Source organism: Strongylocentrotus purpuratus, unplaced genomic scaffold (assembly GCF_000002235.5).
Source record: "Strongylocentrotus purpuratus isolate Spur 01 unplaced genomic scaffold, Spur_5.0 spur5_scaffold_6, whole genome shotgun sequence".
In the NCBI taxonomy this organism is placed as follows: domain Eukaryota; kingdom Metazoa; phylum Echinodermata; class Echinoidea; order Camarodonta; family Strongylocentrotidae; genus Strongylocentrotus; species Strongylocentrotus purpuratus.
Genome location: NW_022145612.1, coordinates 25,226,969 through 25,244,348, shown reverse-complemented (window position 1 = coordinate 25,244,348; position 17,380 = coordinate 25,226,969). Strand labels below are relative to the sequence as shown.

The following is a 17,380-nucleotide window of genomic DNA, read 5'->3' as shown; positions in this document are numbered from 1 at the left end:
ATTTCGAGAGAAAAATGAAATGAAAGGGCTATTTGACAAGAGCCCTTTCATTTCATTTTAGAAATAACGTCTCTTCCTCTCTTATAGATAATTTTCTCTCTTGAAAGTCAATAACCCTTTCATTTCATTTTAGAAATAACCTCTTTTTTTCTCCTAAAAGACAATTTCTCTCTTGAAAAGGCTCTGCCAGACCCCTCAAGCTCTGCCATGTTGTATGGATCCATTAGAAAGCAAAATAAGCCCACTCAACATCATAGCGATTCATCCAAATAAGAAATCCACGTAAGAGGCATTTTGAAAGTTTTAAGAAAATTCTTTCAAATTCCAGGATATTGGGTGTTCTTTTTCAGGAAACTCTATTTAAACGAGTGGAAGCTAGCACTGGCGGTTCTGTTTTTTTTTAAACTAACAATTCTCCTTGGATCAGATATAGACCAAAAACAAGCCTCTTTACCTTCAGTATACAAGTGTCATTTCGGACCTTACAGCTTTCATAGAAATCGTTTGAGAACCCCTGGTCTACGCATTATACACATCAGGACCAACTTGACAACTTGACAAAAATTTGAGGGGGTTCGACCCCCCCCCCCTCCCCCCCTGCGTACGCGCCTGCATGTGCATCCCTTCCTCCTTATTCCCTTATCCATCGTTACCGTCACTACCATTTGAGTAGGGCCGGCCCCCTCCTTAATAACGACTCCCAAGCCATCAAGAATGACCCCATAATTTATAGATTTCCATTCTGCCGGGCGCGGCCTTTTCAGAAGTGTTTCTACACTAACCTTTTCATGCACTCCAGCTTAACATAAACAAGCATGCTAAGATTGTTTTGAAAAGAAGCATAATTTCGACTCAGTTTCGCATAACCTAAAAATAAGAATACGGCCAGTCAATCCTCCCCCACCCCTCCCCTCAATGCATCCGCCTTCACGCACCCCCCTTTCCCCTTGTCTTTCCCTTATTCGTCGTTACTGTCACTAATTTTTAGTGCCATTTCGTTGTCTTTCTTTCTCCCCGGCTCCTCTCTTCTTTTTCTTTCCTCTTTTTTGAACTCTCTCTCTTTTCTTTACTTTTTTGTTCTCTTTTCTTTTATCTTCTCCTTTCCCCCCCTTTTTTTTCGTTCTTTTTTTTCTTCCTCTTTTTTCCTTCTCAATTTTTTTTCTTCGCCAATGGGGGGGGGGGGGGGGGGGGGGGAGCGGCCGTTTCAGCCCACCCGGCCTGGATCCGCCACTGGTAATAGACAAAAACTCTTCGGAATCAACTATTCAGAGCAATATTTTCTAGCTGCTGGACTGTAAGCATAACTTTTCATTTCATCACTGTCTTCTTGAAGGGTCACCATGGAAAGCGGTGCAACTAAAGTACATCAACATATCGAGATGTAAGCAGTAGAGGGAATAGGGAGAAGGAAGGTAGAGAGAGGAAAAAAGAGATTGAAAGAACGAGAGAGAAATAGAAAGAGGGGAGGAAAGAGAAAAAGAGAGAGGGGGAGCTAGATAGGGGAAAATAGAGTGAGAGGGGAGAGGGCGTCTGGGGGGGGGGGGGAGAGAGCGAGAGAGAGAGAGAGGGGGTGGGGGGAGAGGTTGAAAAAGAAACATAAAATCAAACTAAGAGCTGCACATCATCACAAAAAGTGATTGAAGTTTGAAGCCACGGAAATAATTTAACACAATGCATACATGTACTCCTGTTTATGAAATGCTCATTGTTTATTCGAAAAAAATGGACCTTGCTCCCCAAACACTGATACGTTACACTGAGCATGCAAATACAGTACAGCCAACTTGGTGTAGTGTTTCAAGTAAATACTAAATATTCATCAAATCGTTGACTATGATCAAAATAATGCAACTCAATTCAACAATATATGGCTAAGAGGCTCTGTGCATATGGAAACAGCTTCGATACTTTCTCTCCTTATTTTTGTCTGTTTTATTTGTTGATATAATTAAGTAAAATTCTTTACATTATCTTTTTCCATGTGTTTTACCTAACTACATCATGTACAATTACAGCCTCATGACCAATTTGTTATATATTGTCTTACAGTCTATAGGTTACGATTTGTAATGTTTTAGAAAGCAAAGGATACACGGCACAGCCTCAAATAAGTACAATAATATTTGAAGATAAAAATGTACAATATTTTGCTATCTAATACAAATGAATGATAAACAAACCACAAATATTCCCCACATATCTAAACAATTATAACATCTATGATACATGATTGAATAACATATCTTGAAAATTCCTCATGAATCCCAATTAACTAGAGCATTGAGTACTGGTATGGTAAAAAGTAATTTTGTAATGTCATCGCTTCATCAAATGGGTAAGAACACTAACCACATGAATAGAATTGCTTTTGAAGTTCTTTAAAGTTTGAAATATGTCCAGCCATTTTTCAGGTATGAAATATTTTTTGATACCATGATGTGTATCCAATGTGTATGCAGTATTAGCTTTTCTTTTTGATTTTTAGAATGATGTAGTAATTTTGATATATATTTGAGGATTACAAAACGTTGTAACCAAATCATTTATTCCGAACAAATTCTACAGGACATTTTTGTTTTATTGTAAAATTACAAAACCAGTACTCGACGTAACCTTTGTAGGAATAAATCATTCATATAGAAATTGCTTCATAGTCATAAGCATCATTATTCAACGGTAATCATGGAATGTGCTTTTGAGAAACATCAGAAATAAATGTAAAGAATAGCAATAGCAATATAAAGAAAAGTTCACCAATTACTGGTACAATCATGACAAATCTGATTACGATTACTATGAATACTAAGCGTTTGTACTGAATTTGAATTTTACAGCCCCCACCCCTCTCATTCCAAAAGTGGAGTGAACTATTAAATGCTATTCAGTTCCTATTCATGCAAGAAAATCTGTGCAAAGAGTTTCTCAAATTCAATTCAAAGTCGTTAAAAATTTGTAGGCACAAGAATTTGAAACAATTCCACTTGAAGTATAAAGTAATCGGTGTAGATTAATCCAGGTTAAATACATGATATCCCTGAACCTGTGGACAGTTGAACTGTTCATCTTTCTTCCTTTCAAGAATCCTGATTCTAATCAGTCACATCCTTCTTCAATTCTCAGATTATTTGAATGATTATAAAAAGTGTGACACCCTTATGTCTTCCCCGCACAGGAGTCAAAACTTCTTGTGTTTTAATTTTTCAATGTCTTTGCGTGTGAAAATGTCTAATTCCATCCTATGCGAAACAAACGACGACAGGTACAGTTAATAATGACAGTAACTAACCCAGGCTATTCTTACCAAATGTTAACATCAGCAATATTTCTTCAGGATATATAAGGCTTTAAAAGAAAGTTGTTGTATCGCCCTTTGCGACCGACAGAAAACAGCAAAAGCAGCCACTGTGGACAGGTGGCCTTTCTAGACAGGTTCTACAACACATTTCTCTCTCAAGGGGGACAAAATGCATGGCCACTTTAGACAGGTGGCTTTTATAGAGAGGTGGCCACTAAGACAGGTTTTACTGTACTTGAATCGGTATCACAGTTCAAGATACAAATAATACTATAAATCTGGTTTGCATCACAATTTGTTAAAAAATATACCATATTCATAAATCCAAACTGCGTTGATGGCGGTATTCAGTGATTCTATTTCTATCATTCCTGTTTGGACATTTGTACACATGTACCAGTATAGAAACACATAAAGAATGTATAAAATGTATATCTATTTATATATAAACACTTAAAGTATGAATCATATACATGTATGTTATCCCAAACTACACATTTCTGTATGTAGATATGACTCCCTCAGGTTAAGAGTTTATAAAACAAAATAACAAATTAAATAGAAGCATGGAAATTGTTTTAATCTCGACACATTTGATACACACACAGCTATGAATATACATGACACCTACTTCAAATCCATGTTGAAAAGACTAAACCGATGATACATATAGTACACAAATAATGCATGTGAATGAGTTCATTGTATGATCTATCTGCAATCAAGTTGAGGCTGTATGCATCTATCATATGAAACCGTCGTACAATAGGTGCAAAAACAGACTAAACAAGAGCCGTAGATCATATAATGAATGAATGAAAACATGCATCATTTGCCTTATATAACATAACTCCCAGGTCCTTGTTATTTGATGTAAAAAGTGTTAAAAAAAGATTATTTTGTGTCAATATCACTGACAAATATATGCCTAGTTCAATATGCTTACTTTAGCTTGTACACAAAATTAAGTGCACTTAGCTCTATACGCGCACTGCTGAACATCACATACTTAAAAATCTTTGAATAGTATTTGAAATTGTTTTTTAATTAAAAAAAACGTGGGATAGTCTGAGTAAATGAATCGCACGTGATCACGTTTGACCAATCATTTGATTAGGATCTAGGAGTGAGTTGTATAATAATATATACAATATATACACATAATATACATCCAACAACACATGAAGTATTTGAATATTTAACCACCCCCCAAAAAAAAAAAAATAAAAGAGCACATTAATCAAAACACCATTAATTATCTAAGTTACATTAACCAACTATAGAGAGCAGATTAAAGTTCCTGGCAAAAACTGTTGAGTGGGAAGACGTCGCTGCCTCCACCCCCCCCCCCCCCCACCCCTCCCCTGCCCAACACCCATCCTTCTACGTGACACTCTTGTCTTTCAGAGCTCAAAGAGTCTCTCTCTCTCTCTCTGTCTCTAGGGCAGTGTCTGTCTGTCTATGGACAAAGTTCCACATAGTTACCAGGGAAGAGTCCAGTCATGCCATGGCTGACTCCTTCATACCAGCCATCCTCGTTCTTCTTCAGTACATAGATGATTGACCCTTCTTCAAATGAAAGCTCATCTTCTCTGTCGGCACCATAGTCAAACACTGCAACAACTGCAAAACAGATATTAAGTGTGTAACATCAGTAAAATTTTTAGGCATTACAATAGATCATAAACTTACACGGAAAAATCACATTGATAGTCTGTGCAATAAGCTGGCAAAAAATATAGGAATAATGTATTGTTTAAGATCATTTCCAAAGGAGATTTTAAAAATGATTTATTATGCAATTGTATATCCGTACCTTAATTATGGTATTCTTGTCTGGGGTAATGCAAGTAATAATCACATTGATAGATTGTTTATTTTACAAAAACGTGCAATACGAAATATGTCTCATGCACCTTACCTTGCCCATACCAACCCTTTATTTATTGAATCAGGTGTTTTGAAATTTCATGATATATATGTATTTCAGGTACTTATATTTATGTACTTATGTAACAATCACCTCTTGCCAGACTATATTAAAACATTCTTTCAGTTCAATAATGAATATCATGGTTACAATACAAGAAATGCTAATGATTTTCATTTACCCAAACCGAGGCTCTCATCTTTTAAAAACTCAATATTATTTCAAGGACCCCAAATCTGGAACTCTCTTTCTTCAGATATTAAACAAGCAGTTTCGTTAAATGTTTTTAAGTCAAAATCTAGGCACTTTATTTTAGACAGGTATTCACCAAGTTTGCTTGTTTAAATGTATAGGTACACTCCCCCCCTTTATGTTGTTGTAAGTGATTTGTTAATTTTTGTAGCGTCCTTAATGTATTATGTTACAGGGTCAGCTAATCACAAGGCTTGTTCCTTTCTTGCTGTCCCTCTCATACTCAATCCAAATGTATACTTTGTTATTAATTTTTCTTGTGAATTTTATCCTTTGTATCATGTTGATTTATGAATGTTTGCATGTGTTTTCTGGATTTTTATGAGCAAATAAATTGAAATTGAAATTGAACAAAACAAAACAAAACAAAAAAGGTGTTATAATTGTTAGTGGATTCAGAATATAATGATGCACTCATCAACCCTTGAAAAGTGTAATCACTAGACAGGGAAAAAAAGAAGAAAAAATTGGGGGGGGGGGGGGGGCTACTTTTCAAGCTTGCTTGTATGAAAATAACACTCTTTATTTTGTTTTGAATTGAACTCTATGCAATTTTGGGGGGCTCTTTTATGATTTTTGGGGGCTCTTTTTGGCATTTCGGGGGCTAATTCGCCCCGAGCCCCCATGTATTTTTTCCCTGTCACTAAAGGTGAGTACCGGTACATGGACGGAAGATAGAGGAGATATATGCTGTCAAGACAGAATTTCACTCTATGTTTTGATGCTTGACACTAATGTTACATGATACAGTATTGTATGAGAAAGGAAAGTTAATGCAAATGTGTATATCTTCAGAATAGTCACTGATCTATTATTACAAAAATGGCCTCAGTCATAACAAGGAGTCCTACACTGACAAAAAAATTACATGTACATTGCCCCGACTGAAAATAGTCGGTCAGTGTTATGCCATCGTAAGAGTCGATTTGGCAATGTGATTGAGGAATAGTACTGTATTTGGAGAAAAAACAAAACAGAATCTGTGGAAGTAAAAGTCAACATTTCAAAGCTAGGTTAACATAAAATGAATTTATCTCACTTACAAGCAGATCTTTGATTGACTTTTTTTGAAAATCATGATGCAATTCCTTTGAAGAGTAATTACAGATTAATCAAGAAGAATACACATTATCTATTAAGTGCTTCCTTGTGATTTCCTCAATTGAGCTGAATTTACCAATTTATTTAATTCTTGAAGACAAAGAACTTGAAGACAAAGAAACACTCAGGAATGGTAATAAAAGAGTGAAGATGACTTGAAAAATATTGCATAATTTGCATCCTCTCGTGGTTCATGGCACTCACAAATCTTTTCTCACGATAGTCTGATTACATACTGTGAGAGCTGAGTGGAGTACATGTACGTCATCGGACTACCGGAGTCATAATGAATATTTTTTTTCTTCTAATTTCTGCATGTAACCAGCTAGGAAATACAGTGCATAGAGCATTTACATATCAGATTGTGTACTCATTCAATATAATTCAGGGTATATGTATATTTCTGGTAGAGATAAAGAGAAATAGAAAGAGAGAGAGAGAGAGAGAGAGAGAGAGAAAAAAAACGAGAAAGAGAGATAGAGATAGAGAGAGAGAGAGAGAGAAAGAGAGCATGAGACTGACAAACAGATATTTAAGAATGATAGGCCATGTCAGACAACAACAAACTGACACAAGCATAACGATTCATTCAAATTCACAATAAAAATGGCAAGATGGTAATGACAGAGACAGATATCATATGGAGACTATGAAAATAGTATAGAGTGAATGGATGAAACGGCTCTTTGATGGGCGCTGATCTGACACAGAGGGAAGCAGTCAATATCAGTCAAAAGAACACATTAATTAAAGCCCCACTGCACTAATTATAGCTACTTGCACCCTCTTTATAGCAAACAATGCCTAATCAATCGCTGACCATTGGTCCCCCATGATCCTCTTTTTCTTATGTTCAGTGAGAGCTGATTTGATGAGATAACAAACTATCGGTGACCTTGCAGGGTGGTCTAATCCCTCCTGTAAACTAGTAGTACAGATAGGCTTTAATGGGAAAGACCCTGAAATACTCCGGGCAACTACAGTACTTTCATTTACAGTTTCTTTTCCAAAGATTGGAACACACGTCAGTAAAAGTAGAAGTATGAAATTCTGTGTTTTCTACTTCTTTTATAAAGGGGAGGATTGACAATCATAATAGTCCAAAGTTCCATGTTCAACTCTTTGCCAGATAATGACATGTACAACATACAGCTCATTTCTTTCTCTCTTCTCTCTCCCTCTCTACATGTCTCTCTCTCTCTCTCAGGCGCGGATCCAGGATTTCTTAGGGGAGGGGGCCCAACTTTTTGTTTTTGCTCCCGAAAATTTGAAAATCGCGCCGGGGGGGGGGGGGGGGGGGGGGGTAGTGAGCACATTTTTTTTTTTGGATCCTCAAAAAAATTTCAATTTGCACCCCCCCCCCCCCCTTGAGCGCCAGGGGGGGGGGGGGCCCAACCCCCCAAAAAAGGTAAAAATCACGTGATTTTACATGATTTTTTTCTCAAGGGGGGGGGGGGCGGGGGCCCGGGCCCCCCCCCCTGGATCCGCCACTGCTCTCTCTCTCTCTCTCTCTCTCTCTCTCTCTCTCTCTCTTTCTTTCTCTCTTCTGTTATGCATGCAGGAGAGATTTGCAAGGTGTGGTCTCAAACAAAAATTAAAGCTCCTATTGTCTGAATAGATGATTTATTAGCTATGACTTAAAGACTACCGGTATGTCTCGTTTGCAGGCAAAAAAAAAAATGAAAAGGTTAAATTCCAACTGAATTTGAAAGATAAATACTAATTCAGAAATTCCCTTATAACAAAAGGGCTTGAAAATATCTTTAAGTGGTAAAATAATGACCATAAGTTGTCGATTCAACTTTAGTGATTGCAATCCATTTAGTAATAGTCTGATTTTCAGAACTTTGTACCAAATGGTTGTACATTTTGTGCTGTGCAAGTATTCAATCAGTTTAATTTTGGCCATTACAAGAACTGTTGACAAATGCTCATGTACCCTTTACAGCTCATTTTATGTACATGTATGTTATTATCAAAGAAAAAAAAAGTCAGTCAGTCACTCAATAGTGCCTGACAATGAAGTCTAGAAAGTAAACAAGTTTCCTTGCATAAATTGAATATAAGGACACTGCTAACGTTTAAATTTCACAGAAAGGACATATGTGACATATATATTCATAATTTCTGCAAAGTTCTACAGAATTTTTAACTCCACCCTGGAGTTACAGAATTTGATGTTGGCTGCAAATGGGACATATAAGTACGTTTAAGGGGGTTACATGAAGAAAAAAAAATTAACCCATCATTTGTTTGAAAAGAAGTAGAAAATTAGAGAAACATAATGTTGAAAGTTTGAGAATATTAGACTGGACAGAGAATAATAATGGTCATTATGTGTTATGTCATACACAATACACATGCATGGAGAATTCTCAAATTAGACGAGTACAGGAAATAATACAAATTATTATACATACAAGCTTGCATACAGGCCTCATTTCCCAGAGGACAAAATCATGTATTAGATTCCTGTTTTTTTATTTTTATAGAGTTCAATATTGCAAGCATAATGCTCTTCCTCTGTATATTTAACACATCAGCAATGCTGAGCGTGATTTTCTCACAGTATTTAATCATGCGCACGTGCATGAGCGAGTGCTGCATGTGCATGCTGGCTTCAATAGCTGTAATGTAACAATAAACTACTTTAAAAAGTAATTTTGAACAGAAGACCTGTATATAATGTAAACTGTGTTGCTTTTATTGCATTTAAACACCAATTTATATAAAAAAAACTTGGATCCTCTTTAATTTCACCAAATTTCCAAATTGTACTTTAAGACTACCGGTTGTCAAGACTCTGTTGGATTGGAAACAAACATTGTGGGTAGCATATTACATGTCCTTTTACAAAAGGTCTGTATAGAAATGGACAAGTTCTCCATGCATCAAGTAACATGACTGCATTGTCAATATAAGAGTCCATATATGATCTCAACTTTCAAATTGTTAAAAGTTTCTTATTCATTGTCAAGATTTTCTGAAATTTTGACTGCCTTGTTTCTCTTCTTAAATCTGGTTCCGCACGAGCATGTCATGCAAACAAATAAATATTGAATGCAGGTTTCTTCATGGTGGATTTGAGCCCACAGGGAACTTATGCAAGTTTATATAGAATATTTGATGTACAACAATTATTGAAAATATGTGCATGAAATGAAGGAATATAAATCAGAAGGATAGCACCTTTACATGGTAACATGATATTTTATATATTGGATATGAAGATTCTAGGTTTCTGATTGGTAAAAACTGCAGGCATGAAATTCGTTACTGACTGCTGGGCAGTATAGCGAAATATATTGACCGGGCATAGTTCTACTTGCCCATACAATGCAAGGACGCAATGTTTGCACGTGAAATTAACAACGGATATGCATGGTGATACACGCGCAATGCTCTTTGATGGGTAAATTTCCTTTGACTCTACAAATACGCTTCAAAAGACATACTTTTTTTTACGAATATCTCTTTTTAAGAATTAACACTTGAGATGCACTTGATAAAACAAATATTAACTGCTTATTGTTTGGGTCACGGATAAAAGTATAGCTTCTCTGTGATCACGAGACTGTACTATGCATGTTGACTTTGTCTCAGGGCACATTTCGATTTCAATATTTGTATATTAGAAGGGTTTATAGATGAATATAAGAGATGGGGAACAAATCTACATCATTGACACAGAATTATATCATGCCTGATTGACATTGTGAAATATTTCAGTTACACACACAAATTGAAAGGCAAGAGAAAGAGAGAGAGAGAAAGAGAGAGAGAGAGAGAGAGAGAGAGAGAGATAGCAAAATACTTTTCAATACCGTAGATGGACAAACTTAACTACAAGTCCATACAGACGGACTTACATGTACATCATCAATTTCATTTATATAATGAATATGGACTGGCATTGTGATAATGCTTTATGGAGGCAAGAGTTGACATGAAATGAGGATGTTTGGGAGAGTTAGGAGAGCTTTTTCTTTTACCTTTCTCAATGTATGAAGGCGGATCTTCTTGTTCATCTAAACATTTCAAGAATCCACAATAAATTGAACATCTCACTTGAAATCATAAATTATTAGTAAATTTCTTTGGAATCTTGAAATCAGTAAGTTCTCAATACATTTCGCCTCACAGTGGAATCTCTGATGGCCTAGCCCCATATTTAAATCACTGATGTGTCTCTGTAATGTCTCAATTCAATTTAGAAAGACCTACAATCAAGCCATGTGAATTTGAATGGATGTGAGTGAAAGATTGGACCGAATTTCTGAATTCACACATTTAATTTACCAGTAGTTTTACATAATCCAGTCTGAAGGTCAAACAAATACACCATGTGTTTCAAATTGGACGTTATTAAGCAAATATTAATCGACTATGAGGGTAATGTTACAAACTATCATCGCCAAGGTGATCACCGAGGCGATGATATTTGGTATCCATTGCCCGAGTAAAGGAGGTTAATATTTGTTTTATATCTCACATCGGCAATAAGGTCTATTTAAAGTGAATTTTACATAATTAAAAGAACCGATTCTGCAGTCAGTTTAGCTTCAGCTAGATTTTACAAAGCACAACACGCATACATGTAATACAGTCGATGCGTACTCATTTGACATTGACATTGACATTGTCATTGACATTTCGCGTAACCTACTTTGCTATGCTTATTCAATGGGCAAGTGGGGCAGCAGCAAAAAATTACGGTACAAAAGTCCTATCGCAGGGAGATAGTACTTATCTATCATTTGTCATGTGACTACGTTTAGACCAATCAGATTGCAAGATTCTTAGTATGTGGGATATAATCCATATTAATACCAAAGATTTGGTCTTATAATCCTTACTATTACTTTCATTTTTTAAAATATATATATCAACATAAGAATCAAGTCCTTTTACTAAGCCAGGGTGGATGATAAGTAAGGTTTCTCAAGCTCACTGATGGTCTTTACAGAAACCATGGAATGACACCAAAACATGCAGTCAGCCATAGAACTATACATTGCTTTGCATGTGGATCCTAAAAAATAAGGCAATCTTTACATTCCTGATTCTAGCGTTTCTAAAATACCTGTAAATGTGCATACATGCTATAATATGCCCCAATGCCCATTTCATCCAATGATTTGTTTACATGTATGCATACACAAATAGAATATTAAACTTTGGCCTGTTCGAGGCCTACACGTACAGTAGTTCTAAGCCTCTTGTGTAGTATACTTAGACTTCATACAAGAATGGTTGTAAAGTGTTGCTATAAAAAAATCGGTAGCTATAGCGAGCAGAAAAATGACTATGTGACTACACCCACCTTTCTCGATGTACTGCGCTGGGACAATCTGGTCATCTTCAGCCTGTTCAAACTCTGGAGGGGGAGGCATCACGATACTCTCACGGCTATAAACAATGGCATCCATAGGGGGAGGTGGTAAATCAGAGCCTGTCAAGGAAGAAATCAGGGCGGGCGGGTGCAATGGTCAAAATTTGTTAGAGCTACTCAATTTTTGCTACCCATTCATGTAATTTGTTACGTCTTCTTGTTTACAGTCATTACGTGTTTTAATAAATGATCTCTGTTGGCCACTATTCTTCTTTCATTGATTATGTATTCCATATTTTTTTCACACTCATTATTATCTGAGGGGTCCACAATTTACAAGCTCTGCTTTTCAGTGGACCTCTCCATTTCCTCAAAATATAAATGCAGTTAAATTTTAAAATTCATTTTTTGTCTTCCTAAAATGTATAAATTATTATTAAGATTTGTTTATTACAAATGTAACTATGTTTTGTATACATTTTACATTGTATTCGTTATTATGTACTGTATTTTGTTGGAAATGAACAAATAAAAATGAATGAATGAATGAATGAGCTGATAAATCAAATAGTCTTTGTCACAGGAAAACACAATCAATCATAACCAGAAAGCAAGTCGACAAAATCAAACTAGCATTTATGAAAACACTGGTGATTATCACATAGTGTTTTTCATTTTTTTATCAATTATTTATTTGACAAAAGGTAGGTGAGATTGAATGTTGCAATTGAAAAATGCGCAGTTTATAAGTTATATATAAAATAAAATAGTAAGATTTCATCATACTACGAATGTTAGTCCCTTATTAAATGTGATTTTCATGCAGCCCAATCCTGTCATAATATTACAACACAGAATGTTAGATTATATATGATTTGACATGTGCATTAAATAAGTCATGCAAAAATTAAGAATCATAAAATCATTGGACCAGTGACATGAATCTTTGGCCTTTTTTTCTCCAAACAGCTTGATATATATCCTGAACCTACCTCCCATATCAGGTGGTGGAGGCATACCAATATCTCCATATGGGTTTATTGAGCTACGCTTTGCCTCTCCTGCACCCGGCCTCATACCAATAGCCTGGTTCAGCTGTGCCGCAAAATTTGGCTGTTGCTGTGGGGGTGGTTGATGGGCTGCTTGGGGTGGTTGGTGTGCCGCTGGTGCAGGTGAAGGTGCGGGGGGCATCATACCTCCTATGGGAGGTGCCGGAGGGGCAGGAGGACCCATATTTGGTGGTGGTGGTTGGCCCATGTGAGTGTGTGATGGACCACCCATGCCAGGAGGAGGTGGAGGTGGTGCTTGACCGGCATGCCCCATACCAGGGAGAGTACCTGGCATGCTTGGAGGTGGGGGAGGGGCTGGAGGTACATTTGGTTCAGGCTGTCCCTGCATGTATCCTTGAATCGAAGGCCTTTCCTTTGGCGGTGCCCCGTGCTGAGAATCCCGCATGCCCACTCTACCGATAGACATATACTGGGATGGTACAGTCGGTGCAACCGGTGGGTGGTTGGGCATTCGCCTACGCATGGAGTTATACGGGTCATCCAGTCGCGGCTGATAGACTGGCAATGCTTCGTACCCACCACCACCACTGTTAGATGTAGAAGTGCTCGCTTGTGAGTCTGCTCGCTCACGAGTAGCTCTACCTGACACTGTTGAGGGAGAACTAAGTTTGAGACCATGACCTACATCATCCAGGGCTTGAAAGTCAATGGGAGCGGATTTATACTTAAGCTGCTTCTCAGGATTGGGTGGTGTGATGACCTTATGAGTGCGGGGGCAATTCTTGTTGGTGGTTAATACACCAATCTCTCGACGAGCTACTTTCTCCTTGTGAATGGCAACATTCTGAAAGAAAGAAAAATATTTTTGTATATTAGAAATATCTATATTAATCATTAAACAGAATGAAAAAACCAAAAGAAAATCAAAACACAATCATAAATATTCAATAATCATAGATATAGGTCCTTTGAGAAGGAACTGATCTGCACATACTTCTTACCTATTTTGATGCTAATTTGATACTCTATGCTACCTTTCAGGCAATCCTAACTGGAACTCTCCAATTGATCTCAATCAGGGCTCAAATTAATCTTTTGTCCATGGGGACTCTTAAAAAAAAAAAAAGAGCCCCAGTGAGCCTTCTCTACTCAGATGGGTGGTAGGGAATAGTCTCCATTCAGACTCTTATCTGAACCTATTTTCGTGGGGGAGTTATTCGTCTGGAAGCCCAGCTTGCGCAATGTTAACCACACAAATTTATGAAAATCAAAATCAGTGTGTTATAGACATATGATTATTAAATACTGCCTTCTTTAACAACCATTGAATCATTGACCCTATTGACAAATCGGAGTAAACACAGGAATACCTCAGCAAAATGATTTCATCTGTGCCCTATTCTTTGATCATCCTTAATTGTTTGTATTCCTATACCGATAAATTGGAAGGAATTCAATTGCTGCCAATTATTACCAAGTATTGTCTATGGTATCTTATTACCCAGGAGAAAAGGCAGAGCCTACATGTACCTGTGCTATGTGATTGATACTGGACTCCATGGTGGCCAGCTGAGTGGCTTGAAGATCTAGCATCTGTAGCATGCTGGTGGCGAGTGTGTTGATCTGATATGCTACGCTGGCAAGGGATTGAGTGGTGAAGTTCTTGGTTTCCTCCAGTGCTCTCCTCTTATCAGTAGCCTTCATCAAAAGAGACAGAAAAAGATATTCGAAATTTGAAATCCTATTTTTGGACTCTTTACTTCCTATTTATTATCATTTCTTGTTCAAATCATGAAGCCCATACTATTATTATTTAAACCAAAAAAGAAAAAAAAAAATCGTTAATTGCCATAGCAATATTCATTTTCATGTTCACCGTTTCGGAAATTGGAATCTGAATTAAACAGAGATACCGTGTGTGCGTTGTGGTGTCCGGCTGCATTGATTTAATACATGCGATGAGATACTTTTGAGCTTGAGACTCACACAAATCGGGCTCTAAATCTGAAAAATACTTGAAGTACAGCTCATTTTATGGTACCCATATTTCTTACAGATATGCGTAAGATACTCAATTTTTCAGATTCGGGTAGCGGATTACATCACTAAAATGTGATATTTAAGGATATATTTTCCATTGCAAATGTGGTTCTTCAGTGACTCTGGCATGTTATAGTATGTGTGGGATATGTGATATGCTATTATGCAATGTATTTTAAAGGGATTTTACCATGTATCCAACGGACCGGCCGAAAACTGGTGATGGTGGATTACACACATAGGAGCATCACTATCCTGGCTGTGTAGTAAAAGCTGTGCTTTTGATTCTCAACATTTCAAACACCACTGTACAAAACTCAACTGATTTCACTCAAAATCGGTACTTTAGTGACAATTGATGACACCTAAATAGCAGTAAAATACATTTTTTTTAACTTACTGATGTTAAAAAGAATAATTTTAGAATTCAAATTGTAAGTCTACTGTCAAACTTTGCTTACAGCTGCATCAACTTGATTGTGTAGAGTCTATGCGATATTGTGTGGTGTGTATATTTGTGTATAGGTCTAATAATACCTGCCTCACAGGAAGCATACAGTGCTAGAGATCAATACACATTAGCATTGACTCTCTATGCTTTGCTGGAGTGGTTTACTCTAGAACTTCTATAACCAGCAGGGGCGCTGGTCCGAGAATAAGGATCGTCTTCATAAACGAGGATCGTCTTCATAAACACGGACCGATGCGTCCTCAAAAATAAGGACCGTCTGCATTTTCGCAGACGTTTCATATTTTTGATTGGTGCATTGGCGATGCAAAAAACGGATTCTGCAATGATTTTCTTCATGCATTTTACGTTGACTTTGTACAGAGACCTTCACATTATGAGCAATAAATCCTTGGGAAGACAGACAACCCATAAAAGTAGACGGTGAACTAGTCTAGGGTTATTTTCCCCCTGGGAATTCATTTTTGGCATCGCCAGCAGGCCGTTATGTAACATGAAACCCCCAGAGCGCCGATGAAAAAAAACGTCCTCAAAAATGCAGATAACCCTTATTTTTCAGGACACATTTTGTCTGCATTTATGAGGATATCCTTGTTTATGAGAACGATCCTCATTCTACTGTAGGACCAGCGCCCCTAGAGTCAAGGAGCCGGTTTTCGGCCACTTAAGACAAAATCCTATTTTTTGGACCCTTTACTGCCTATTTATTATCATTTCTTGTTCAAATCATGAAGCAAATATTATCATTATTTAAACAAAAAAAGAATCCCAGAAAAAAATCACGAATTGCCATGACAATATTCATTTCAATTTTCACTGTTTTGGAGCCGATTATCGACCTAGCGAGTCAGTTTACGACCGCATGTACAAAGTCAATAGGAAGCGCGCGCGCGCCATGCGTTTCCGCGCTGATCTATAGCACAAGCGGGCGGAGCAGGTATCCCACGCTGGAGCTCCCCGGTGCTCGCTTGGTCGAAAACTAGCACTGCAGTGATCGGAAATTGGAATCTGAATTAGACAGACATATCGTGTGTGCGTCGCGGTGTTCGGCTGCATTGATTTAATACATGCGATGAGATACTTTTGAGCTTGCGACTAACACAAAATCGGGCTCTAAATCTGTAAAAATACTTGAAATAAAGCTCATTTTATGGTACCCATATTTCTTACAGACACGCGTAAGTCTAAGATACTCAATTTTCAGATTTGGGTAGCGGGACCGCCGATTACATCGCTAAAATGTGATATTTTAGGATATATTTTCCATTGTAAATGTGGTTCATCAGTGACTCTGGCATGGTATAGTATGTGTGAGATATGTGTTATGCTATTATGCGATGTATTTTAAAGGGATTTTATCATGCATCCAACGGATCGGCCGAAAACTGGAGCTGGTCGATTACCCCCTCCTTTACTCTAGTAATAACTAGACTAATAGTAGTATAAGATCTACTGATAACTTAAACTTATTCAATAACATAAGGGTTTTTATTTACATGACGTTATGGCAGCCGAAGCTGAATTGCAGGTCATTTACAAGGTACTTATTACTACAATATAGAAATTACATTATCGTTAGCAATTTGGTGAATATCTGAGATTCTGACATGTCGGACAATTAATTTGATCTTTTCACAACTTAAAAATTGGTAGGTGGGACCGAAATGATCAGATGATCGAATGAATAACTCTATAATTACAAATAGTTTACCTTTAGATAATTATCTTCGCAATAATTAGCTACATCTTGCAAGTTGTGATGACTGTCCTGCAAAGCCTGTCTTCCAGCAGGAATTTCATTTTCGAAAAGAAGTTCTAACGTCGACATTTTGTCAGATTTTGTCCAAATTTCCACAAACTTCCGTATTCATAAAAGGAATTGTGGGATATCTAGGAGTGCCACTCTATTTCCGCAATAGTCTGAATTCAGACGTAGATATAACCTCTGCCA

The 17,380-nt window shown here is 37.1% G+C and overlaps 1 protein-coding gene across 1 annotated transcript; it reads right to left on the bottom strand.

The window, feature by feature from the left end:
* Positions 1–1,685: 1,685 nt before the first annotated feature.
* LOC576133 (abl interactor 2) lies at positions 1,686–17,349 on the bottom strand. The gene is made up of 5 exons (XM_776472.4): positions 17,141–17,349; positions 14,451–14,618; positions 12,903–13,764; positions 11,902–12,030; positions 1,686–4,918 (listed from the first exon to the last, which is right to left on the bottom strand). The coding sequence occupies exons 1-5, from the start codon at positions 17,255–17,257 to the stop codon at positions 4,755–4,757; spliced, it is 1,440 nt and encodes a 479-aa protein (XP_781565.2). The 5' UTR covers positions 17,258–17,349; the 3' UTR covers positions 1,686–4,754.
* Positions 17,350–17,380: the final 31 nt, after the last annotated feature.